The 27,477-nt window shown below is 41.2% G+C and overlaps 1 protein-coding gene across 2 annotated transcripts in view; it reads right to left on the reverse strand.

Moving 5' to 3' along the window:
• Positions 1–27,477, reverse strand: part of PSMD1 (proteasome 26S subunit, non-ATPase 1) — a gene marked incomplete at both ends in the record, with an annotated part of 94,576 nt that overhangs the window by 62,193 nt on the left and 4,906 nt on the right. For both annotated transcript variants that reach the window (XM_080690009.1, XM_080690008.1), the window contains 12 exons: positions 814–1,010; positions 2,557–2,668; positions 5,329–5,502; positions 6,390–6,468; positions 6,896–6,984; positions 9,174–9,302; positions 10,853–10,913; positions 16,356–16,582; positions 20,839–20,982; positions 23,835–24,040; positions 26,537–26,706; positions 27,344–27,417. In XM_080690009.1, the coding sequence (XP_080546135.1) occupies positions 814–1,010; positions 2,557–2,668; positions 5,329–5,502; positions 6,390–6,468; positions 6,896–6,984; positions 9,174–9,302; positions 10,853–10,913; positions 16,356–16,582; positions 20,839–20,982; positions 23,835–24,040; positions 26,537–26,706; positions 27,344–27,417 (1,662 nt within the window). The remainder of the gene's footprint in view (positions 1–813; positions 1,011–2,556; positions 2,669–5,328; positions 5,503–6,389; positions 6,469–6,895; positions 6,985–9,173; positions 9,303–10,852; positions 10,914–16,355; positions 16,583–20,838; positions 20,983–23,834; positions 24,041–26,536; positions 26,707–27,343; positions 27,418–27,477) is intronic.

The following is a 27,477-nucleotide window of genomic DNA, read 5'->3' on the forward strand; positions in this document are numbered from 1 at the left end:
AAACCACGAACTCAAAGATAACTGTTTTGTGGCGGCAGTTTTTCTAAATGAATGCAGATATGAAAGACTCTAATATAGGAGTTACTAATCCCAGTGTTCTGTACAACATGTCCATCCCAGATCATACTTTCTACAAAGTATAACCTCAAGTCAATACCAACAAACACAGTCCTCAGGCAGTCAACTCCTAATCAAATAGACAACAAAGAAGCTGGCTTCTAATCCCACCTCTAACTCATCTGGACCTCAGCATTTAATGCCTGGGCACTGAACCCCAAGGTGAGGGAGACATGAAGTCTGATAGTTGAACAAAGCAGTTCCTAGGTGTATCAGTAAACTACAGCAAGGGGTTGTTTGTTATCAGAGGTTAGAGGGCAGTATCATCTGTCACTGAGTACCCAGCATATACAACACCACTGTTAAAAACAAAAGAGGAAAAACCCTTTAACATAAATATAGATGATTACTGTCATCTGACAGAATAAGGAAATAACTTTCTATCTTTTAAACACGTAGAAAGGCATTACAAAAACATTAATTCTAAAAGAAATCTACTTCTCAATTCCTAAAGAGCTTTTCTGGATCCATTTATCTGAAGCGATAGCTAAATTTATGATCCTCTAGCACTGAGTCAACACTTCTAATCAGACTTCTTAAATTTTATTAAAACTTATATATCTGCGAGAAGTTTTATAAACAAATCCACCCAGGGGTTCCAGTGGGAACAGAGAATCTCCAGGTGAAGAGAAGTGTTTTTACAGGCTGGACTAACTGGAGTGAGGGCGGAGCCGGAGAGAGTGAACAGGGTCTCACCTTATCCCGACACAGAGATTCGATGAGCGCATCTGCCTCTTCCATCCTCCCGTACATCACTAGTGCAATGCCGACTGCAAGACCACGCAGAATCTTCTCATGCTGAGTCTCCTGTGCATAGCCGACCATGTCCTCAATAGCCTGGGCGTTTTTAGAGCCCAACATAACTAAACCTAGAGCTAGGCCAGCTGCTTCTCCTAGAGGGTAAAGAGTCAAACATTAAAAAGTAAGAGTTAGAAGCCGGGCGTAGTGGCGCACGCTTGTCATCCCCGCGCTTGGGAGGCTGAGGCAGGAGGATCGCGCAGGTTCGAAGCCAGCCTCAGCTGGTTTAAGAGACCCTGTTTCCAAATAAAATATAAAAAAAAAAAAATAGGTCTGAGAGTGTAGCCTGGAGGTAGAAAAGGCCCCTGGGTTCCATCCCCAGTACCACCAAAAAAAAAAAAAAAAAAAAAAGTAAGAGTTATATTTATGAAGTCGATAAAATATATCCAATTGAAAATATCCACCAAATGCATCAATTATAAAATAAACAATAGCTTCTGATAGCATTTTTAACCATCTGTGATTAAAAGGTACTTTATATGGAATACATCCACACATTTATAACGATTTCCTTTTTTGTGTGTGTGGTACTGGGGATGAAACCCAGGGGCATTGTACCTCCAAGCTACCATATCTTCAGCTCTATTTTTTTAGTTTTCTTATTTTTTGAAACAGGGTCTCACTGAGTTGTGAAGGGTCTTGCTAAGTTATAGCTGAGGCTGTCCACGAACCGCAATCCTCTGGTCTCTGCCACCCAAATGCTGTGACTATTTCCCTTTTAAACCTTGACAGAGCCAGGTGTGGTGGCTCACGCTTGTAATCCCCGCGCTTGGGAGGCTGAGACAGGAGGATCGCACAGGTTCAAAGCCAACTTCAGCTACTTAGTGAGACCTTGTTTCCAATTAAATATAAAATAGGTCTGGGAATACAGCTTGGAGGTAGAAAGCCCCTGGGTTCCACCCCCAGTACCACCAAAACCAAACAAACAAACAAACAAACAAACAAACCTTGTCAGAATGGACTATCAAATTCTACAAATAACTTTTTTTTGGTACTGGGGATGGAACACAGGGGCTTTTTACCTCCAGGCTATACTCCCAGACCTATTTTATATTTTATTTTGAAACAGGGTCTCACTAAGTTGCTGAGAAGCCTCACTAAGTAGCTGAGGCTGGCTTTGAACCCGTGCGATCCTCCTGTCTCAGCCTCCCAGGCGCGGGGATTACAAGCGTGCGCCACCATGCCCGGCTTTACAAATAACTTCTACAGCAACACTTTATTTATTATCACCAAGCACTTAAAATATCTCATGATACAAGTGGACTGTGCTAGTAACTTCCTATGTGCAAATGTCAATTCTACGAGAATACAGCACATGCCATTTTAGAACGTCTACACCACAAAACATGGTTTTATAAGATAAATCTGGCAAGTGGGGGGAAATCCACTTCATCTAAACTAGAAAAATCCATTAGTTTATTTTTTTTTTGGGGGGGGGGTCCAAGAGATTAAGTCCAGGGGCACGCTACCTATGAGCTACACTCCCAGCTCTATATTATTTGAAACAGGATCTCAACGTAATTACAAGCATGTGCCACCAAACCCAGCTCATTAGATTTTTAAGAGGCTACAAAAAGGCAGGAAAAAAATCACATCATTAATTAATCCTACGGTTTGTTGCTTTTAGAAACAAATGCTTACCTGTCACAGCGTCATCTTGATAAAGGTTTGTTTTCAGCAAATCATATACATCCTGGCGTGCAGTTCCCATGGCAGCCAAACCAAGGCCCAGGCTGCCTCCATGCCGAACGATCTAGGGAAAAGCATTGGCTTCACTCATTTGGCGTCTGTACTAAAATCCAAGCCTTCAGCCGGGCGTGGTGGCGCACGCCCGTAATCCCAGCATTGGGGAGGCTGAGACTGGAGGATCGCGGTTTGCGGACAGCCTCAGCTACTAAGTGAGGCCCTCCGCAACTCCGTTTCAAAATAAAGAATAAAAAATTGGGCAGGGGACCCGCAAACAAAACAAAACAAAACAACAAAAAAAATCCAAGCCTTCATTCTAACTTCAAGGTGTACTGTGACACTCAATATACAGAGGCTGGCTCACTGAGAATGACCAAGGATCTGACCATCAGAAGGCAAGGGGTGACCTCAGTAACCTCTGCATCCACAGAACGAGGCCTGCTGATGCAAGCAGAGTGAGCTGAGAAGTGAGGGGAGAGAGAGAGGGAACAGAGCACAATTCTCTTTCAGCAGATTTACATGAGAAGAGGAGGGGAAGGACTTGACAAGAACTAAGATGAAGATGCAAGTGTCAGGGAGAGGGTTGGGGTAGGAGAGACCCGAATATGCTTATACCTGAGAGGAATGGAGCAGAACAGAGGGACAAGCAGACGGAGGAACAAAGGTACCCGACAGCATGGCTGTGAAGGACGTGGGAGGAAGTGGGCTCGAGCAGAGAGCTGAGCTTCATTTGAAAACAGAGACGTTAGCGGTCACTACTGAACACACAGCAGCATTAAATAGTACGGCACTCCGGTCTCGCTTGGGGTACTCCTCCACTGTTTAGTTTTGGTGGGACTGTCATTTAGGAAGCTCCCACCTGCTATGAACTAAACAGGAGCCCTGTCTCGAGCCAGGCCAAAAGAATGTCCCTTTTTCAAAACTTTAATCTTTCCCAAGTGGAATAAGTCAAGGACAAAATGTTTTAAGTTTGTGCATTCTGACAGCAGGGCTCTGAAGAGATGACTATTAGTTTCTGCTCCAGATTCCTAGCGTTGCCTGGCTCTTAACCTGTGTGAGAGCTGGTATAGCAGCTTTCCAATTAATTATACAAGACACTTGTAAGAAACTCCTTGTGTACGCCAGTCAGAGGCTTCTAGTGCTGACTATGGCTGTTTTTCTGTAACCACAAATTTCATCTGACACGAGAGGAAATGATTTGCAGATAAGGGGCTTATTAGCAGAGACAGACCATGGTTTGCCTCTATCTTTTCACTGAAGGATGAGGATAATTTAACCATACCCCCATAGCCTTCTAAAACAGTTCACTTAAATATGAAAGCTAAAAATCAAAAATCCTATTTTGGGGTTCCTTAAAATAACAGGGCTACTTAACCCATTTTGACCCATTATTTCAGATACAGACCTATAAAAACTTACAGTATATAATACCTTTTATAATATATTATGAGAATTATGTTATAATAATATTAATGTAATTATATACGTAAGTTCTAGATTAAGATTTCTAACCTACTTTAACGAGCCTGTGTCAATTTCATTGAAATACAGAACTAAAAATTTGGAATTTAAACAGGTTAGTAAATTTCTCCCAAAGAATTATATTTTAAAAAATCATCAATGAGAAGCCAGGTGTGATGATACACGCTTGTAATCCCAGTACTTGGTAGGCTGAGACCAGACAATCTCAGGTTCACGGACAGCCTCAGCTACTTAGTGAGGCCCTCTGCAACTTAGTGAGACCCTGTTTCAAAAAAGAATTAAAAAAAAAAAAAAAAAGGCTGGGCGTGGTGGCGCATGCTTGGGAGGCTGAGACAGGAGGATCACACAGGTTCGAAGTCAGCCTCAGCTACTTAGTTAGACCCTATTTCCAAATAAAGTATAAAAATAGGTCTGGGAATATAGCCCGGAAGTAGAAAGCCCCTGGGTTCTACCCCCAATACCACCAAACACATACATACATACATACATACATACATACATACATACATACATACATACATAATAGGGCTGGGGGTATAGCTGAGAGGTAGAATGCCCCTAGGTTTAACCCCCAGTATGGAAAAAAAAAAAAATTAAAAGAACAATAAATAAATAACTATCAATGATTGGCCGGGCGTGATGGTACACACTTGAAATCCCCGTGCTTGGGAGGCTGAGACAGGAGGATCACACAGGTTCAAAGCCAGCCTCAGCTACTTAGTGAGGCCCTCAGCAATTTAGTGAGACCCTGTTTCCAAATAAAATATAAAAAATAGGTCTGGGAGTATAGCCCGGAGGTAGAAAGCCTCTGGGTTCCATCCCCAGTACCACCAAAAAAAGATAAAAAGGGAAAAAAAACTATCAATGATCAAAACAAGAATTTTGATTTCTGAGAGAATATGTGTAACTAGGGAGGGGGAGGGTTAGCCTTAGTTTCTGTAAAATGACAGTGTTAGTCTAGATGATAACTGAGATCACTCGTCATATTCCAAGACTTCTGAAATGTGTGACCATAATTTGGCAAGGTACTTTGTTTTGCTTGCCACACACAGGGTTTAAAGGACGAAGCACAACTTTAAACTTAACAAGAAAGAAGGAAACTACATCTAAAAAAATCACTATAAAAATAGTTCTGTTTGGGGTATTCTCAAATCCTATAAATTCTTTACTTACTAAAATAATTTGGCAAATACAACGTTTTCAGATAGGCACTGAAAAATAAAGTTTTCCATTTTAAATACTTACATCATTGCTTGCATTTTTGAGCTGGTTAAGCAGATAGTCAATGATGTCACCACCATGATTGGCATGAATAAGACCCAGTGCATAGAGACCACCGCCTTCCTGATAGGCGGATCCCGGGGAAGTGTCCTTCGGAAGGTATGTTGCCATTAACTGTAACGCTTCCTTCTCATGACCCTGTAAATGCAAGCACGAAGATGTCAGCGAGAGAAAGGCAGAGGAAGACAGACAGATTTTCTATAATTTCTGCCTTTCCCCCAGTATGTTATTTGCTGGAGAGGAAAATAGCAGAGTACAACTTCATCTTTCAAATGAGAAGAGCCTTTTTTCATTTTTGATGGTAATGAGGATTGAACCCAGGGGCGCTGTACCTCTGAGTTACACCCCTAGCCCTATTTATTTTTACATTAAAACAGGGTCTTACTAAGTTGCAGAGGGCCTGCCTCACTAAAATGCTAAGGCTGGCAAGAACCTATAATCCCTATCTCGGCCTTTTAAGTACTGGGATTACAGGTGTGTGCCACCACGCCTGGCTGAGAGGAACCTTAAGGAGACCCAGTCACACCCTACTTAGGAATTATCCTCAGTGCTTGATTTTTTTTCCCCAATTTTCCCAAATAACATTTTAAGCAAATAATATTTCAACTCATCCTTCACAAATGCCTTCGAAAGTCTCCACAGGAAAAGGAGTCCTACCTTTTATTAAAAGAAATACATATCTTACTATCTTGCTAATTTCATCCTTCCCTATAACTGATTTGATTTTAAAAACTGGAGTCAATAAACAACAGCTTTCCTTTTCCTTTTTGTAGCACTGAGGATTGAAGCCAGGGGTGTTTTACATCCAAGCCATGCTCACAGCCCTATTTTATTGTTACACTGAAACAGGGGCTAAGTTGCAGAGGGCCTCACTAAGTTGCTGAGGCTGGCTGCAAACCTACAATACTAACTCAGCCTCCCAAGTACTGGGATTATTGGCAAGTATCACTGTACCCAGTTTTTCTTAACCTCAGAAAAAACTGCTTCTGTTCTAATGTCTATTCACAACGAGCAATAGATATTACCTTGTGAATTACACCCAAACTGGCTGTAGCAGTAAATTTTGCCCAGTTAGTGGCTCTGGCCAACCATTCCAAATTATCTCTGTAAGAAAGGAAAACTTGATAATACAGTTTACAAATGAAATTCACAATGGTTTTAATACAGAACAAAAGCTTTGAAATTTTAAATTAAACCATTCCAAATCATTGTACTTTGTGGATATCAACTCAATCCTGATTCTATTTTACCTCCAAAGTTATTTTTGCTACTTTAAAAATGCATGATATATAATTCTACTATGAACAAAAGCAAAACTATATTATTTTCAGAGTTTAATATATTTGCTTCAATAGTCTATTAGCAAACCAATTAATGAAAAGAATTCATGTCACCTTACAGTGCCTAGGCAATGAAATAGGAAGTACACAGGACTGGTTGGCAAGGAAAGCTCTCCATACATGTAGAAATGCCAGCAGTGTCTCTATTAAAGATGATTTGGAAGCAAAGTGAAGACCCCCAGCATATTCACCTCAGAAACTGGTCACTGGTAGTCCCACAGTGCATAAAAGAGTTGGCTATGACAGTTGCTGTGTGACATACTGAATTCCGTACTGCATCCTACAAAAAAATACAAATTTTTTTTCATCACTGGCAAAGTAGCCATACGTATATGCTCACACACACACACATTTAGAGACTTTCTTTTGTGGCAAAAATAGAAACAAACTGAAATTTAAACTAAGAATCTTGGCTATCGCTTCATAAAGACTAGGCGGCAGCTACTTGCAGTACTGGGATTATAGCTGAAGGTCTACAATCCCAGTTCTTGGGAGACTGAAAAAGGAGGACCACAGACTCAAAGCCAATGTGTGGTGAGTTAGCAAGACTGCTTCAAAATTTAAAAGTAATAAATTAAAATGCAGTTTGGAGGTAGAATGTCCCTGGGTTTAATCCCAAATTACTTACACAGACACACACAGACACACAGTGATCCCCCCCCAATAGCAAGTTTATAAAAAAACAAATTTTATTTTCAGTCTTAACTTGAGGTCAATAGCAAATTTTAGGCAGAAATTAGGTAGCAGATTTTCTATGTAGTTTCTCTTTAGCATTTTGTCTAAGGTGTCCAAGAAACAGTGTGACAACTCTGGCCTGCACTTCTGGCGGTCTGGTTACCAGAGTAATTTTATTTTTAATAAAACTCTATTATAAGCTGGGCGTGATGGTGCATGCTTGTAATCCCAGCATTTGGGAGGCTGAGACAAGAGGATCCGTGTTCTCGGCCAGTCTCAGGTACTTAGTGAGAGTCCCTTGCAACTTAGTGAGACCCTGTTTCAAAATAAGGAATAAAAAATGGGCCTGGGGGTGTAGCCTGGAGGTAGTATGTGCCTGGGTTCAATCCCTAGTACTGTAAAAAACAAAAAACAAAACAAAACAAAACAAAACAAAAATTCAGCTAGGCATGGTGGCGCACGCTTGTAATCCCAGCATTTGGGAGGCTGAGACTGGAGGATCACACAGGTAACCAGAATAAAAAATAGAGCAGGAGGTGTAGCTTAGAGGTCGAATGCCCCTGGTTCCATCCCCAGACCCCCCAAAAAAATTGTATTATAAAAACTAGATTCAAATAAATATCATAGCCGGGCGTGGTGGCGCATGCTTGTAATCCCTGCACTTGGGAGGCTGAGACAGGAGGATCGCCTCCTGTCTTTGAACAGGAGGTTCAAAGCCAGCCTCAACTACTTAGTGAGGCTCTCAGCAACTTAGTGAGACCCTGTTTCCAAATAAAATATAAAATGGATCTGGGAGTATAGCCCGGAGGTAGAAAGCCTCTGGGTTCTACCCCCAGTACCACCACCAAAAAAAAAAAATAATAATAATAATATCATACATGGAAATTATGTAATTATATGTCTTTTTGTCACTTGAAAAAGTCTTTATTAAGGTTCAAAAGGCACTATGGCAAATGCTTCAACTGAAGAAATGTTAAGTTTTAAGCAGTATTTGGCTATTTAAAAATACATGTCTTTGGGAAGAGGTATGGGGTGAATACGGGAAAAAAGAAAAAGAATTTTTATACTATGTATTTATATAAAACAATTTTAATCATATATTAATCTGTTCAAAATTAAAATTATCAGGATCAATATCTCAATAAAAGTTGTAGTAAGGTAAGAATCTTTTCTCTCAAGAAGTTCAGGGTTCAGTGAAAAGTACAGACACATAAACTATATTTATATATAGAGAGATTTTGCTAGTTTTCCAACTGTTACATGTATACATTAAGAAAAAAAAGTTTGGGTTTTTGTTTTCTGGTCTTGCAGCTTGAATCCAGGGTACTATATATGCTAGGCTAGCACTGAGCTATATATGTAGCAAAAATATTTTATTTTAGGACAGAATCTTGCTCAAGTATCTATTCTGGACTCAAACTTATGATCTTCTGCCTCAGCCTCCAGTTGAGATTATAAGCATGCCCCATGGCCCAGGAAGACAAAAGTTAAGAAAAAATTTAATTCACCAAGTTTCCCAACAAGAGAACAAATAGCATAAAGATAGGGGCTCAATCTTGGCTAATTCCCTTCCCTTTCTGATAATAGGCGCTTCGCTTTTTTCAGATTCTGGGGATTGAGCCCAGGTACTTACGCAAGCATGCTTAGTAAGCATGCACTCGCCCACCGAACTACACTTCCAGCCCCCTAAGTTATTTTTACAAAAAATGATTCTCTTGATTAGAAATAAAATACAACGAAAGTATTCGATGAGAAATAAAAGAAAAATCTTCTCTTATGAATAAAATGTCTTACCTTTGTATTTTTTAAAATCATGAGGTCTGTGTTATTATTTCGTATTAGGAATTGTAGATGTAACTCAATAGCCATTTCACCACTTAAAATTTTAATCATTTTCAAAGTTTGGTCCTTGGGCTCTGGACTCTGTCCAAACAAACAAGAATAAAAACTCATTACCTCTTTATCAGAATTAGCGGGCGGGTGGCGCACGCGTAATCCCGCACTTGGGAGGATGAGACAGGAGGATCGCACAGGTAAGCCAGCCCTAACTATTTAGTGAGACCCTGCTTCCAAATAAAATATAAAATAGGTTTGGGAGTACAACCCAGAGGAAGAAAAGCCCCTCGGTCCCACTCCAGTACCACCAGAAAATTCATATTATTGAAATTCACTAAGTCATCTTTATTTCATCAGTCCTAAGTCAGTGAAACTGGGTATAAGACACAAAAAACTTATTTATTCATTTATTCACTTATTTATTGTGGTACTGGAGATTGAACCCAGGGGCATTCTACCTCTAAGTACCTGCAGCCCTATTTTATTTTTGCTTTGAAGCAAGGTTTCACTAGGTTGCTGAGTCCCACTATTTGCTGAGGCTGCCCTCGAATCTGTGATTCTCCTGTCTCAGCCTCCCACATACTAGGATTACAGGCATGTGGTACCATGCCCGGCTGAAAGTGCCTTTCATCAGTACATACATATGAACTCATGATTTAACAAGTCACCAAGGTAACGCTCCACTCAGAAGAACAGCTGAGGCTTATATACCTAAGCATCAGAAAGCCAAAGTCCTGGGAGAGGAAACATACACACCCAACACGTCACTGCACCGCGAGCAGTGGAAACACACAAGCATCTGTGCTGCCCACAGGGTAAGAAGCCATTTGTTAAATGCCATCCTTCTTTTTTTCACTTTGTGACAGATAACTCGAAATTTTCTGAACGAACATCAATTTTTGGTAAGGGTCTCAGAATTTGATTTCTTCTAAGTCCTTTTTTGGAACTATCTTCCAGGGGGTTTTCTACCTCCGGGCTATATTCCCAGGCCTATTTTCTATTTTATTTGGAAACAGGGTCTCACTAAGTTGCCGAGAGCCTCACTAAGTAGCTGAGGCTGGCTTTGGACCTGTGCGATCCTCCTGTCTCAGCCCCCCAAGCACAGGGATTACAAGTGTGCGTCACCACGCCCAGCCAAATTCTACTTTTTTAAGGCTGGGTGTGGTGGAGCATGCCTGTAATTTTAGTACTTGAGGGGCTGAGTGAAATGCGAGGACTGCAGGTTCAAGGTCAGCCTCAGCAATTTCCCGAGACCCTACCTCAAACTAAAGAACAAACAGGAATGGGGTTTTAGATCTAAAGTAGAATTCCCCCGGGGTTCAGTCTCTAGTCAGTGCTACTCACCGCCACCTCAAATACGTAAACACACACACTTCTAACAGAAAGTCCTTTTAAGTAGGCGTGGTACTGGGGACTGAAGGCAGAGGGGTTCTACACCGCTATACCTCTAGACCCCTTTTAAAAAGGTTTTAATCCCCTCGAAACAGAGTCCTAAGTTACTGTGCACTGGCCTCAGAAAATCCATTTCTATAAAATGACTTTGGTATCAAATTTAACAATAAGCTTTCAAAAAAGCAGCTACGTATCGCGAAAAGGAATTTACGATCCACCATGTTACATAAGTCGAGCGCACTCACTGCGTCTGGCGTCTTTGCTGTAAGCGTGCCGCTTGTCTTTTCTTCTGTTTCCATCGAGTCGCTAAAATGAAGACAACCAACAGTCAATACGCTGATAAGTAGTCTGATAACTCTTTTCTAACTAGAATGTGTAGGCAATTATTTTATACCACATTCCCAAACTAAAAATATCAAATATTTTGCAAGAAAATGTTTACCTCATGTATTACTGACAAAAGATTCCAGGTATCTCTAAGACGGAGAATACCCAGCTATTGACTTTCCTCCAAATAAATTCATAAAAACACACAAAGTGTGTGTTTTACGTTAGCAAAATATAAGTATAAAAAATGCAATTAAGAAAAAGTATACAAACTGGGGGCAATGGCACATGCCTATAAGCCCAGGACTTGGGAGGCTGAGACAGGATCGCAGGTCCAAGGCCAACATAAGGCAGCTCAGTGAGACCCTATTGTGAAATGAAAGGGTTGGGGATGGGAGTGTAGCTCAGTGTAGAATGCCCCAGGTTCAATCCACAGTACTCCCCACACACACGTAAAAACTGGAGTGCAAAGTATCCCTCCACATTCCCAGTCAGGTGGTAGAGATAACTATAAAACCATTATACTGTAAAGCATCAGGAACCCCAATAACTATTAAAATTAAAAAACCACACCAAGGAGAAAATGGTGAGCAGAAGGACTTTTGGGCCGGGTGTGGAGGTGCACACTTGTAATCCCCGCGCTTGGGAGGCTGAGCCAGGAGGACTGTGCAGGTTCAAAGCCAGCCTCAGCTACTTAACTGAGGCTTCCAGCAACTTAGTGAGACCTGGTTTCCAAATAAAACAGAAAATAGGTCTTGGAGTGTAGCCTGAAGGTAGACAGCCTCTGGGTTCCATCCCAGCACCACAATAAAAAAAAAAAAAAAGGACTTTAATACTTCAAAAACACAACAGAAAAGAAACTTTTATGGAGCACTGATTTAAGAACAACTGTCCCATACAAACTTCCTTTGTAAAAGTTTGGGAAAACTAATTTCAGTAAATATAAGCCAGAAAAGAACTAGGGTAAAAACATTAAGAAAACAGTACTAGCCAGGCATAGTGGTGCATGCTTGTAATCCCAGAATTTGGGAGGCTGAGACCAGAGGATCACGGTTTGCAGCCAGCCCCAGCTACTTAGTGAGGCCCTCTGCAACTCTGTGAGATCCGGTTTCAAAATAAAGAATAAAAAAAAATTGGGGCAGAGGGTGTAGCTTGGAGGTCAAATATCCCTGGGTTCCATCCCCAGACCCGCAAAAAAAAAAAAAAAAAAAAAAAAGTACTAGATTAAAGAGTACTAGTATTAGGAAAACTAGGGAAAAATTAAGAGGAAAAAGAAATCATTTCAGAAATGAAGACGACCTCGGAACGTGACAGTAAATAAACACTACATAACTGTCTTAAAAAGAAAGGCAAGAAGAAAAAGTTTCTTCAATCAAAAAATAATATAAAAAAATAAAATCAGTTAAATCTACCCCCTAAGATCGGGGAGAGTTAAGGATGCTCATTCTCGTCACCTCTTTTCTATCATATCTTGAGAATCCTGCCAGTGCAGAAACACAGGGGAAAAGACACAAGATTAGAAAAGATTAAATGAATAATCTATTTGCAGATGACACGATTCCAATGTAGAAAATTCTATTAAACAATCTGTATTTTAAAAATTTACTGAAGCCGGGTGTAGTGGCGCACGCTTGTAATCCCCACGCTTGGGAGGCGGAGACAGGAGGATCGCAGAGGTTTGAAGCCAGCCTCAGCAGCTAAGTGACGCTCTCAGCAAGGTAGTGAGACCCTGTTTCCAAATAAAGTATAAAATAGGGCTGGGAGCCAGACGTGGTGGCGCACGCTTGTAATCCCTGCGCTTGGGAGGCGGAGACAGGAGGATCGCGCAGGTTCGAAGCCAGCCTCATTGGCTTAAGAGACCCTGTTTCCAAATAAAATATAAAAAATAGAATGCCGGACGTGGCGCATGCTTGTAATCCCCGCACTTTGGAGGCAGAGAGAGGAGGATCACACAGGTTCAAAGCCAGCCTCTCTGGCTTAAGAGACCCTGTTTCCAAAAACAAAAAAAAGGTAAAATAGGTCTGGGAGTGTAGAAGGGTTCCATCCTAGTACCACAAAAAAAAAAAAAAAAAAAAAAAAAAAAAAGATTGGGAGTATAGCCCGGGGATAGAAAAGCTCCTGGGTTCCACCCCCAACTACCCCCCCCCACACACAAATTTACTTAAACACTGGGTGTGGTGGCTTGTAATCCCAGAGCTTGGGAAATGAGACGGGAGGATTGCATAGGTTTGAAGCCAGCCTCAGCTACTTAGTGAGGCTCTCAGCAACTAATTAAGATCCTGTTTCCAAACTTAAAACATAAATACAAAACATAAATACGTCTGGGAGTATAGCACAGAGGTAGAAAAGCCCCTAGGTTCCACCCCCAGTACTTCCAAAAAAAAAATTTTTTTTTACTGAAGCTAAAAAGTGATTTAGCAGTATTACAAGTTTCAATATTATTACACAAAAATAAACTGTAGTTCTATATGGTAGCAACAAAACGTATGTAGCAATATTAGGAATTTAAGAAAAGATGTGTAAGATCTCGGCATTGATATGTAAAAAAGGCTGCTGAGATGCTGAGTCTCAGAAAGTCAAGGGTCATATGTTTTCTCTCATATGTAGCAGCCAGAAAAAAAAAAAAAATGAAGCAAAAGGGATTTCAGTCAAATGAGAAGAGAAATTGAGTGGAAACAGACTGGGCGAGGCCATGGGGAAGGGTAAACCAAGCTGAGGAAGGGAGGAGGAGTACAAGGAAGTTACGTCCATGCAGGGTTTCGCTAGTAATGTAACATGCATGGAGGGGGAGGGGAGAGGAGGCACACACCAAGTGATGTGTACATACAGACTCGGATCATTGTGAACCTCATTATGACGTCTAGTAACATTACCCCTATAAAAGTATTAAAAAACCCAATCTCATTTTTCAGATATCATTAGATCAAACATGATCGAACCAAGGTGGTAGAATTATCGGTGTGATCGTATGTCCATGAAAGGTGACCTCATCTAACTGCCACTTTAGAACAATCGTATAAATAGACAGCTTCTCCTGAAAGTGTAATAAGTTTGTTAGTTAAAAAAAAGTACTTTCTAAGCCTGTAAAGTTCCTTATTTTAATAAAATTGTAATAGTACAAACATAAAATGAAAAAAACTACTGAAAGAAATTAAGGATAACCTAAATAAATGAAGAAAAGCACACATTCATGGATTATAGGTTCAATATTTTCAGGATTTCAGTGTGTTGCAAATTGAAGAGATTCAACACAATCCCAATAAGAACCCCAGAACTAGAAATGCAAAATCTCCAGTAGCCACAACACTCTTAAAAGAACAAGAACTGCAGGCAGGGCTGGGGCTGGAGGTGCAGCCCTATGGCAGTGTTTGCCTCGCCTGTGGGAAGAGCTCTAGCAATCCTCCCCACCCCAAAAGAGGTCTTACATTATCTGACTACAAGACAGAATAAACTTTAGGAACAAAAACAGTGGTAATGATATCAAGAAAAACAAATCACTGGGAAAGAACAGAAACACCTAAACAATTTTTGTCAAAAGCTCCAAGGCAATTCCCCAGGCAAAGGGTAGTCTTTTAAACATACGGTGATGGAACAGCTAGATATTTATATGGAAAAGTACACAACACCTGCACTGCCCACCACACATACAAAAGCTGAGACCTATCAGAGACCTAAAATATATAAAACATATAAAAATTATAGTTTCCAGAAAAAAGCACAGCAAACTATATTTGCAAGCATAAGGCTGATAAACAATTTCTTTGATGGAACTCACAATATAAAACTGGATTAATAAAAAATTAAAGCTTTTGTGTGTGTGTGGTACTGGGGATGCAACCCAGGGGCATTGTACCTCTAAGTGACACCCCCAGCCCTAGTTTTTATTCTTTATTTTGAAACAGGGTCTCGCTCAGTTGCAAAGACCTCACAAAGTAGCTGAGGCTGGATTCAACCTGCATGATCCTCCTGTCTCAGACTCCCAAATGCTGGGACTACAAGCGTGCGCCACCACGCCCGGCAAATTAAAACTTTTGCTCATAAAACAATGCCACTAAGAAAATGAAAACATAAGCCAAAGATGAAGAAAATATTCATGGCAAAGCTATCTGGCAAATGACTTCTATTAAAATCACAATAAAACACCATTTTGCTAATGGAAGGAGTAACACTTAAAAGGTTGATAACAGTAAGTGCTGTCAAAGATTTGGAGGCTGGAAAAGTTTGATAGTTTCTCATCAAGTTAAATATATAACCTAATATTTAGATACTGTGCTCCCAGGTACTTATCCAAGAGTAGTAATAAGAAACACATCTGTCTACAATGATACTGTCATTTTTTTAACATAGCACTGGGGATTGAACCCTAGGGCCTTGTTCTATCTGAGCTACATCCTCAGCCCTTTCCATTGTATTTTGAAATAGTCACACGATGGGTCTTGCCCAGGCCGGCCTTGAATCTGCAGTTCTCCCGCTTCAGCCAGCCTCGATTTGTGTTTGGCACCTCGTGCGTGTAGGTAAGGGCTCTACCACGGAGCTACACTCCCACCCCAACAGCTTTCTTTTTCATGACCCAAACCAGAAAGAGCCCAAAGGTTGAAGTAGAAGATGGATAAAAGTGTGGTACCCTCATACAACAAAATGCTACTCGGCAATGAAAAAAACCTGATTCTTAATTCTCAAAAAAAAAAAAAAAAGATTGGTATTTGACATTATCCTGAATAAAAACCAGAAACAAAAGAATGCATGCCATATGATCCCATTTTTATGCCATTCAAGAACTGACAAAACTAATCTAAGATTATAGAAATCAAAACAGTGGTTTCCTCAGAGGGCTATATCTCCAACCCTTTTTGAGAAAGGGTTTCAGTACGTTGCCAGGTTGGTCTCAAACTTGGTATCATCCTGCCTCAGCCTCCAGTAGCTGGGATTACCAGTAAATTTTTAATTAATTTGTGTGTGTGTGTGTGTGTGGTAGTGGGGATTAAACCCAGGGGCATTCTACCTCCAAGCTATACACCCAGTGCTAGTTTTTTTTTTTTTATTCTGTATTTTGTAACAGGGTCTCACTAAGTTGCAGAGTACCTTACTAAGCAGCTGGGGCTGGCTTTCGAACCTGTGATCCTCTTGTCTCAGACTCCTCAGTACTGGCATTACAAAGGTGTGCCTACACACCCAGCTAGATTTTTAATTTATTCGACTAAGCAGCAGTCGAATAAACAATCCTTCCCAGAAGGATTTATTTCTTTGCTTTTCTTTACTGTGTGTATTAGCACAGTACAAAACAGCAACAGTCAACTCAGATCTGATCATCTATGAAAGCTAGTAGCTAAATTTATTATCAAAATGCCATCTATGAATACTATACCTATTCCCCAAATGAAATAAATTGGTTAGTTCTGATGCAGAAAAAGATACTTATACCTGTCTTTCTCTGGTCCTGGAACAGTACCCACGTTGGTGGATCCAGGCACAGCAGCGATGGGGGTGCCCACAGTTCGAAGATTCTGGATTACAGAGGACAGAAACTGCTGGCTGGCACTTTCGTACAGATCAAAGCAAATCTGATAAGCCATCAGTAGGTTGTCGTCCTTTACCAGTTTTTCTAAGATATCACTCACGGCCTGAGGATCATCTAAGAAAATTAAGCACTGAAATGGAGATAAAGAACAAGTATGTAACTAAAATCTTAGAGCAAAATAAACATCGAGGATACAGTATAACTTTAAAATATAAGCATAGGCAAACTCGGGTGAATTACCTAATCTAGCATTCTATTCTCTCTTCTTTCTTTCTTTCTTTCTTTCTTTCTTTCTTTCTTTCTTTCTTTCTTTCTTTCTTTCTTCCTTTCTTTTCTTTCTTTCTTTCTTTTTTGTGGTACCCAGGGGCATTCTACCTCTGAGCTCCACTCCCAGTCCAATTTTTTTATTCTTTATTTTGAAACAGGATCTCACTAGGTTCCAGAGGGCCTCATAAGTTGCTGAGGCTGACTGTGAACCTGCAACCCTCCTGTCTCAGCCACCCAAGTACCAGGATTACAAGCGAGCACCGCAACACCCAGCACGAGCATTCGATTTTTGAACTCAATACCAAATAAAGTTTTCCTGAAAATGTTATCTACTTTCCATTAAAAAAAATAATAATAATAATTAGTGTGGATTATATCCCTATGTCCTAATATTGTACCTGGTAAATGGCAGTATTCAATATTAATTGCTGAATGAACCTTGGCTTCTTTAATTTGTTATTTTTTTTTTCTTTTTAGAATTTGGGATTAAAGCCCAGGTGCTTTACTACTGTGCGATATTCCCAATCCATTCGACTGTGTTTTCAGCTCTGAGATGGGGTCCCCAGCCTCAAACTTTTGGTCCTCTTGCTTCAGTCTCCTCAGTGCCTGGGATTACAGGTGTGTGCCCTGTACCTGGTAGCTTCTCTAAATTTGTCCACTGGGCGTGGTGACACATACTTGTAATCTCTACTTGGGAAGTTGAGACAGGAGGATCACAAGTTGAAAGCCAGCCTCAGCAATTTAGTGAGGCCCTCCGCAACTTAGTGACACTCTGTCTCAAAATAAAGAATAAAAAATAGAGCTGGGGGTATAGCTCAAAGGTAGAATGCCCCAGGGTTCTGTCCCCAGTATGGCGTGGGGCGCTGTGGCAGGGTAGATTTGCCCACAGTTTATATCCAAGTATTCCTTAGCTTGTATTTTCTGTGTTACCACATATTGTAAGCATTTTTCACACATTCAACACACCATACTGTGATGGGCCAGAACAAGCGATTAAAATGACCATTGGAAACCTTTTCCTTATTACTCTTATGATGAACCAGCCATAGGCACTAACAAAATTCTCTGGTAAAGTTATGATTTTGAAGAACTTAAATGTTCATGTTATGTTAAGTAGCAAGTAACTCAAATTCAAGATAAGCACACAATCAGTATTATTATAAGAAAAGGAGTCGGGCGGTGGCGCACACTTGTCATCCCAGAGCTTGGGAGGCTGAGACAGGAGGATCACACAGGCTCAAAGCCAGCCTCAGCTACTGAGTGAGGCTCTCAGCTAAGAACTTAGTGAGACCCTGTTTCCAAATAAAGTATAAAATAGGTCTGGGAGTATAACCTGGAGGTAGAAAAGCCCCTTGGTTCTACCCCCTGTACAACAAAAAATAAATAAATAAATTAAAGAAAAGGAAAAGCCAGGTGTGGTGGCGCACGCTTGTAATCTCAGCATTTGGGAGGCTGAGACAGGAGGACTGTGGTTCTTAGACAGCCTCAGCTACTTAGTGAGGCCCTTTGCAACTCAGTGAGACCCTGTTTCAAAATAAAGAATAAAAAATTGGGCTGGGGGTGTAGCTCAGAGGTAGAATGTCCCTGGGTTCCATTCCCAGTACAGAAAAAAAAAAGTGACCAAAAATAGCGAATGATTAAGTAAGACAAAGTACATACACTGAATTATTATAATTATTATTACACAATTAAGAAAAAGTTACAAAAAGGAAAAATGTTAAGTTGAAGACTATGAATAACTGATAATGTCTGTCTCCAAGGAAGGGAACTTGGTAACAGCAGGGAGCAGCAGAAAGAAAGGAACGGAAAGACAACTTTTCGTTCCATACTTTACAGTTCACTTTGAACATTCTTCTTTATACTGGGGATTGAACCTAGGGGCATTTTCTCATTAATACACCCCCAGCCCTTTCTAATTTTTTATTTTAAAACAGGGTATTACTAAGTTGCTGAAGGTGGCTTCAAACCTGTGATCCTCCTATCTCAGGATCCCAAAGTTACTAAATTACTGGTATGCACTACCATGCCTGGCTTAAATTTTAAATAATGTGAAAGTATTGCCTGTTAAAAAATATGTTTCACCGGGCATGGTGGCGTACACTTGTAATCCCAGCACTTAGAAGGCTGAGACAGGAGGATGGCACAGGTTCGAAGCCAGCCTCAGCTACTTAGTGAGGCTCAGCAACTTAGTGAGAGCCTGTTTCCAAATAAAGAATAACATAGGTCTGGGAGTATAGCCCGGAGGCAGAAAGCCCCCTGGGTTCCACCCCCAGTACCACCAAAAACAAAAACAAAAAACAAAAAACCCTACATAAAGAGAACTAAAAGGAAATAAAATGATAATGTTAAGTTGACTTTAGGTGAGACAAAAAAAAAAAAACTCGAAATCTCAACTTGGCTTTGGGTTATTTAATTTTTGGTACTTTTTCTTCTAGCATTTTCTGTTTAAAATTTGCTTTAAGGACGGGTGTGGTATCAGCATTCGGTAGGCCGAGACTGGAGGATCGTGGTTTGAGGACAGCCTCAGCTACTTAGTGAGGCTCTTCACAACTCAGTGAGACTCTATTTCAAAATTAAAAGATTAAAAAAATAGGGATGAAGGTACAGCTAGAGGAAGAATGCCCCTGGGTTGCACCCCTAGTACCACAAAAAAATACATAAAATAAAATTGCTTTAAAGCCAGGCATAGTGGCACATGCTCGTAATCCCAGTACTTGGGAGTCTGAGACAAGAAGATTGGAGTTCTCAGACAGCCTCAGCTACTTAATGAGGCCCTCTGCAACTTCAAGAGACCTTTTCAAAATAAAGAATAAAAATAATTGGGCTGGAGGTGTACCTCAGAGGTAGAATGCCCCTGGGTTCAATCCCTAGCACTACAAAATTAATTAATTAATTAAAAAAGAAAGAAAAAGAAAAGAAAATTTGCTTTAAAAAGCATTTTTAAAAAAACTTTTTAAGCTGGGCGTGGTGGTGCACGCTTGTAATCCCAGCATTTGGGAGGCTGAGACTGGAGGATTGCAATTCGCAGACAGCCTCAGCTACTTAGTGAGGCCCTCTGCAACTCAGTGAGACCGTGTTTCAAAATAAAGAATAAAAAATTAGGCAGGGGGTGTAGCTTGGAGGTCAAATGCCTCTGGGTTCCATCCCCAGACACGCAAAAAACAAGAAAAACAACAACAACAACAACAAAAATACATTAGAGTAAAGAAATAACGTGATAAAATACGATTCCCAGCCTGGCGTGGTGGCGCACGCTTGTAATTCCCATGCTTGGAAGGCTAAGACAGGAAGATTGCGCAGGTTCGAAGCCAGCCTCAGCTACTTAGTGAGGCTCTCAGCAACTAAGTGAGACCCTGTTTCCAAATAAAATATAAAATAGGCCTGGGTGTATAGCCCAGAGATAGAAAAGCCCCTGGGTTCCATCCCCAGAATCACAAAAATACATAATTACTATTCCCTTAGGCAGAAAACAAACATGTATACAGTGTAATGGCTGTTTAAAAGCCGTCAAGTGCAGTGGCACACACTTGCGATCCCGCTACTCAGGAGGCTGCAGGAGGAGGATGCAAAGTTCGAACCCAGCCCCAGCAACTAAACAGACCCTGCCTCAAACCAAAAAATAAAAAGGGGAGGGATATATACAGTTCGATGGTAGAATGGTCTTGGGTTCAGTCCCCAGTACTACAAAAACATCAACAAAATGGTGAAGCTGCCCTTGAAAAGAATGCCAGGAGACTTACATCTCTCAGGAAATTAGAGGAACATCTACCATGACCCTGAGAAAGGCCTAGGGGAAGGGGAAGGGAAAGAGTCTTCGCTTTAGCTATCTTCTATACCATCTGATTCATCTTTAAATGTACACTACATAAAGAGATAGAAGAAAAATATATATCACAAACACATTACTACAAAATAGATTTTTGGTGCTGTGAGATTCCATTTCTTATCAATAAAAAGGAATACAAACCATACATCCTATCTTCGAAAGGTTAGTGTAAAGCTCAACTGAGATACTTGTATGAAGCCATTATAGTAATGTAATAAAATAAAACATAATGCACCAGAGTGTAAGTGGCACGGCAGAGCTTGGAGTAACATAATGTAACGCAGTGTAATTACCTGACAAACGTTGATGAAATCAGGTTTCTCCAAGTTCATGTAGATTTTAACTAAAACTCGTAGTACTTTATTCCGAAACTGTTTATTTTGCATTAAAGACATGCAGAGCTTGAGGCTATAAGCAAGCATTCCTGGGACATCATTCTGAAAGAGAGAGGTTAAAGATACATCATTATTTGGTTACTGAAGCATTATGTTTATTTAGAAATTAGATTATTTTGCTGGGCGTGGTGGCGCACGCTTGTAATCCCAGCATTTGGGAGGCTGAGACCTGAGGATCATGGTTCGTGGATGGCCTCAGTACTTAGTGAGGCCCTCTGCAACTCAGTGAGACCCTGTAAAAGAATAAAAATATAGGGCAGGGGGTGTAGCTTGGAGGTCAAATGCCTCTGGGTTCCATCCCCAAACCTGGCAAAAAAAAAAAAAAAGATTATTTAATTTAATTAATTAATTAATTTTTTGGTGGTACTGGGGTTCCTGGAAGCCCTTCTACCTCCGGGCTACACTCCCATACCTATTCTTACATTTTTATTTGGAAACAGGGTTTCCTAAGCCAGCGCGCGCAGCTGGCTTCAAACCTGCATGATCCTCCTCTCTGCCTCCCAAGCGCAGGGATTACAAGCCTGCGCCACCACGCCCGGCAAAAAAATAGATTATTTTAATCTACCTTCTTTATAATCATTCAAGGGAGCCAATGACTTAAGCCCTATAACCAATAGAAATTTAAATATTTTAAAGCACTTTAGAGGGAAATCTTTAAAAAGAATTACACAATCTCTCTATCTACATGAAAAATGGGTTGGAAATAATGTAAAATTTGTGGATGCCCAGGGTCAGCACAGCACTTGATGGCTGGGATCACTCAGTGCTGGAGATGGTTCTACCACACAGTGTTTCCTGGCCAGAGAGGGAGTACAGGCAGGAAGCCAGGAGACTGGGAGGAAGGCTGCAAATCAGAGCGACTCAGTGTATGGGCAGCTGAAGTAATCTTCCAATAATAAACAGCATCACTCTGTCATAGCGTGCACACACACACTTATTATATTATATATATATATTTTTAATTTATTATATTTTTTTTGGTGGTACTGGGGTTCCTGGAAACCCTTCTACCTCCAGGCTACACTCCCAGACCTATTTTTTATATTTTTATTTAGAAACAGGGTCTCTTAAACCAGCGCGGCTGGCTTCGAACATGCGCGATCCTCCTGTCTCCGCCTCCCAAGTGCGGGGATTACAAGCGTGCGCCACCACGCCTGGCGCTTATTTTATTTTTGAAACAGGGTTTCCAACTAAGTTACTGTGTGTTGGTCTCAAACCTGCACTCTTAGCTGGGCGTGGTGGCACACACTTGTAAATCCCAGCATTCGGGAGGCTGAAACCGGAGGATCGTGGTTCGTGGACAGCCTCAGCTACTTAGTGAGGCCCTCCACAATTTAGTGAGACCCCGTTTAAAAAAAAAGAATAAAAATAGGGCAGGGGGTGTGGCTCTGAGGTCAAATGCCCCTGAGTTACACCCCCCCCAAAAAAAAACAAAACAAAAACAAAATCAAACTGTACTCTTCCTCTCTAAGCCTCTCAAGTACTGGGATCACAGGCATGGGCCTATACCTGGCTGAGAGCAAGCACTTTACTATTATTCATATGAAGACAAGGAGAGGCTACAACTGCACAAAAATGAAACTGAGAGCAAAACAAAGGCCATTTAGCACAAGGTCCTCCGTTCACATACCGTAAGCAGATCTTACTGCTGCTGCTCAACACTGACTCGGGCTGAGGACGGTCATGAAGAAGGCAGAGCGCCTACTCCAAGGGAGCTCGTGACCCAGTGGGAAGGAAGGTTTTAACTCTAACCAAGCAACTAAAGACGATCAGCACTTTGAAAAATACAGAGTTCCATAAGATTAACGAAAGAACCGACCTAGTCTTTGTAGTGGGGATTACGAAGGAGAAGGGGACTGGGGGTTAATGGAACGCTTTCCAAATAAAGGACACTTGAGCTGAGCTCTGATCGCAAACAGAAATGAAGCAGGTCAAGGAGAAGAAGCCAGGCATAGTGGGAGGCTGAGACAGAGCCCGAAGGTTCAAGGACAGCCTCGGCAACATAGTGAGACTCTCGGCAACCCGGCAGGACTCTGCTTCCAAACGAAAAAAGAAAAAGGGGCAGGCGGTGTATCCCAAAGGCAGAATGTCCCTGGGTTCAATCCATAATACCACACACACACACACACACACACACACAGGGGAAAGCATATTTTTGTCAGGTGGTACGGTACAGGGTACCTTAAGAGATGAGAAAAAACCAAAATGGCTGGAGTACAGACAGCTAGCTCATAGAGGGAGGATGCTGAGGCAAACTGGGCCTGCAATCAATGTCCATTTGAGTCAGCCTTGCACCTTTTCAACCACTTTGGTTGGTGATTCAAAACTGTTTTAATTATTATAAAACGCTCTCGAATCTAAAATCGAGTTCACAGTTTAAACCATAATATAAATTAAAATAGTAGTTTATCAATATCTTCTTCTTAGAAGTGGCAGGGTAGTAATACAACTTTCCCATGCAAGATTTAAAGAAATAAAGAAATGTGGCAAGATAAAAGCTGATATTCTATGAACACAAAACAATCAAAGTTTATATACAAATATTTTTAGAAGTTAGCAAAAGAAGCCGGGCGTGGTGGTGCACACTTGTAATCTCGGTACTTGGGAGGTTGAAACAAGAGGATCACAGGTTCGGGGACAGCCTCAGGTACTTAGTGAGACCATTTGCAAGTCAGTGAGACCCTGTTTCAAAATAAAGAATAAAATAGGGCTGGGAGTGTAGCTTGGAGGTAGAATGCCCCTGGGTTTAACCCCCAGTACGGGAAGAAAAAAAAAGGTACCTTATTTTTTCTACACTAGATTTTCTTTTCACTCCCCGGGAGCCTTCCAGTTTGAATAACTTGCCTTGGTAGTTCCCGAGCAACAACAGTCCCTAAATGACATCGTCTGCCTACCGACTCCAGCACGGTCTGCTCAAAGACGTCCAGTCTTCGGGTCTCCAGGGCGATGCCAATGGCTTGCTTGTACTTGTGATCGTCGAGGCAGCGCTGGAACATCTTATTCACAATGCCTTCCAATCTCTGGTCGACTGGCTTCTTTGCTCCTTCAGGTAAATCTGCATTTTCCACACACTGTTTGGTGTAGTGATCAATGCATTTTGCTAGAGAAAAGAAAATCGCTCTGATCACCTTGCAAACTGGAGCTAAACTACCAGAAAGAAAAACGTCTACATTTGTAATCATATATACTTATGAAACAGCCATACAGCAATTAGGAAAATGTTAAGAGTTTGAACTTATACTTTCAATTAAAACTGTTCTCTTTGTAACTGTGAAAATAAAGGACTCTAAACCAATTCCCCAAAAAATGAATTAGTAAAGCATTTCAGGGTCTGAGGTGTCACTGAGTGGTAGATGCTTGCCTAGAATGTTCAGTGAGGGCTTGGGTTGGAACCACAAAACAAATGAACAAAAAATGTCTATCCTCGTTGGGTGTGGTGCTCACACTTGTAATCCCAGTGCTTGGGAGGCTGGGACAGGAGGATTGCAGGTTCAAAGCCAGCCTCAGCAACTTCACCAGTTCTCCTGCAACTCAGTGAGACCCTGTTTCAAAATAAAAATATAAAGGGCCAGGGTGTAGCTGGGAGGTAGAATGCCCCTGGGTTCCACCCACAGTACCAAAACAGGAAGAAAAAAAAGTGAAGAAAGAAGCCTCGTTAGGTGTGCACGGCGGCATCCATCTGTATCCCAAGTACTGGGAGACTAAGGCAGGAGGGTCGCGCGTTTGTGCTGAGCCTGGGTAACAGTGAGGCCGTCTCAAAAAACACAAAATCATCCTAGATAGGACTTCAGAGACATCTAAAGTTACCTCTTTTAATCCCAGTTTGCTGCATTTCCCAATTTCCGACAGAGAATAACACTCTTTTTTTCCCTTTAAGGGTTCAGGTAAACGACGGGGATTTCCTCTTACATCAGTCAGCAATATGAAATCCGCACTGTATATTCAACACGCTCCTGAGCTCACTAAAACTGGGATCCCAAACTCGAGAATCAAAGACATGTATGAAAGCGATGCAGTCACTTCTTTTATTCACTAAATAGCAATTTTCAAGTATTTATTAAGGCTACAAAAGCTTTTCGCTGAAGGCTCGGTCCCAGGACAATGAGGAAGAGAGGAACCTGTCAGAGCGAGGCCTGGTGGGAGGCCTCCAGGTCCCTGGGGGCTTGCCCCAGGGGACAGTGGGCCGATGCCCCTTCCTCTTCCTCTCTTTGATTCCCAGCCAGGAGACAAGCACTTCTGCTCTGTGTTCCCTGCCTTGACACAGCCCAAAAGCTACTGAGCCCATTGATCATGAACTGAAACCTCCAGAACTGTGAGACAAAATAAACCTTTCCTCTCTACAAGTTGATAGCCTCACGTATTTTTAAAAGTGACAGAAAGCCAACCACCCACTCACATTTAAAATAAAGAGATGACAAAAAAATGTTTACTAGCACAAACAATACAGATTTTAGAGTGAATAAAACTAGGTTTATTTAATTTTTTGGTGGTACTGGGGATGGAACCCAGGGGCTTTTCTAACTCCGGGCTATACTCTCAGACCTATTTTATATTTTATTCAGCAACAGGGTCTCACTAAGTAGCTGAGGCTGGCTTCAAACCTGTGTGATCCTCCTGTCTCAACCTCCCAAGCGCGGGGTTACAAGTGTGCGCCACCACACCCGGCTTAAAACTAGGTTTAAATTTCCGATCCTTCTAGTGACTGTGTGTACTCACTCAGATACAAATTAACTTGAGTTTATACATTTCCTTTCTGTTTAAATCATAAGTTTCAATCACTGTCCTTTATAGAACAGGGCTAGCTCTTCCCCCACTGGGTAGTTATGGAATAAATCATGGTAAGCAGAGCGACTAGTACCAGGCTTACCAGAAGAAAGATACTCAATAGTGGCCTGTATATTAGAAACAACTACATAAGTTGATATCATTTAACTTGTTACTCATAATAACCTAATATATAATCATTGCACCAAACTGTACGCTTATGGTCACTGTGCTAAAAATAACCAGAACTGCTGCAATAACTAGCACTCAGTTGGAGAAAGATCTAAAAACTCATCATGCATAAAATTATTATAAAAAGATTAGGAACTTCCAAGTAAAATAAAATTTGGCAATATCATATTCAGGGGGAAAAAAGTGCCTATAATCATAGTAGTTGGGAGGCTGAGAAAGGAGGATCACAGGTTTGAGGCCAGCATGCAGAAACTTAGTAAGACCCTGCTTTCGTTTTGTTTTGCAGTAATGGGATTGAATCCAGAGGCATTCTTCTGAGCTACATCCCAGCCCTACTTTTTATTCCTTTATTTTGAACCAGAGTCTCACTTAGTTGAGGAGGGCCTAAGTAGCTGAGGCTGGCGGCTAACTTGTGATCCTCCTGTCCCAGCTTCCCAACTACTGGGATTACAACCATGCACCACCACACCCAGCTATAAGACCCTGTTTCAAAAGTAAAAATAAAGTAAGGCTTGGGGTTTAGCTCAGAGATAGAATCCTCGTGGGTTCCCCCTAGTATCACCACCAAAGAGTAAATAAAGGTATAGAAACTATACAAGAAAGAAGCTGACAGAAGCTCTGCCAGATAAAAAATAATTACCGATAATAGTCTCCACATATTCAGAGTTATCGTTGACATTGAAGAGGTCACCTGCTCCAAGAGCGTAGTTCAGAGACTCCTCAAAAGCCCCCAGGTGGTAAAACACTTTAGATGCCACTAAAGCTGCAAACTGCCGACTCCGGAAACCTTCATCTTCATACAAAACTTCTCTGAAAGAAATTAGGAAGGATAGTCCTTGTTCTTTAAAAATGTCAAATCTAAATACTCAAACCAAAATTTTACAGTAAATTTCTTTTCTTTTCTTCTTTTTCTTTTTTCCCGGTAATGGGGGTGGAATCCAGGGTCATTCTACCTCTGAGCTACACCCCAACCCAATTTTTTTTTTTTTTTTTTTTTTGCGGGTGTGGAGATGGAGCCCAGGGGCATTCGACCTCTGGGCTACACCCCCTGCCCTATTTTTTATACTTTATTTTTTGAAACTGAGTCTCACTGAGTTGCAGAGGGCCTCAATAGATAGCTGAGGCTGTCCGCAAACAGCGATCCTCCGGTCTCAGCCTCCTGAATGCTGGGATTACAAGTGTGTGCCACCACGCCTGGCTCCCAGCCCGATTTTTTATTCTTTACTTTGAAACAGGGTGTCACTGAGTTGCAGAGGGCCTCACTAAGTAGCGGAGGCTGGCTGCAAACCACGATCCTCCTGTCACAGCTTCCCAAGTGCTGGGAATTACAAGCGTATGCCACCACGCCTGGCTACGGCAAATTTCTAAATGAATTAATTAGCCACAGACTCATACACAGACAATTAAACTGATCTACCTTATTTAAACTTACAAAGTAATTTCTTACATTTTGTCTACAGACTCAGAGATTTCTGCCCAGAAGTCATTGACAACTGCATTCAACTTGTGTAGTGCAAATTCCTGTGAAAGAGAAAGCCAAAATTCTATTTTGAGACAGACTTGCCATTATAGTTCCTTGAA

The sequence above is a fragment of the Muscardinus avellanarius genome (assembly GCF_963383645.1).
Source record: "Muscardinus avellanarius genome assembly, chromosome: 2".
Lineage (NCBI taxonomy): Eukaryota > Metazoa > Chordata > Mammalia > Rodentia > Gliridae > Muscardinus > Muscardinus avellanarius.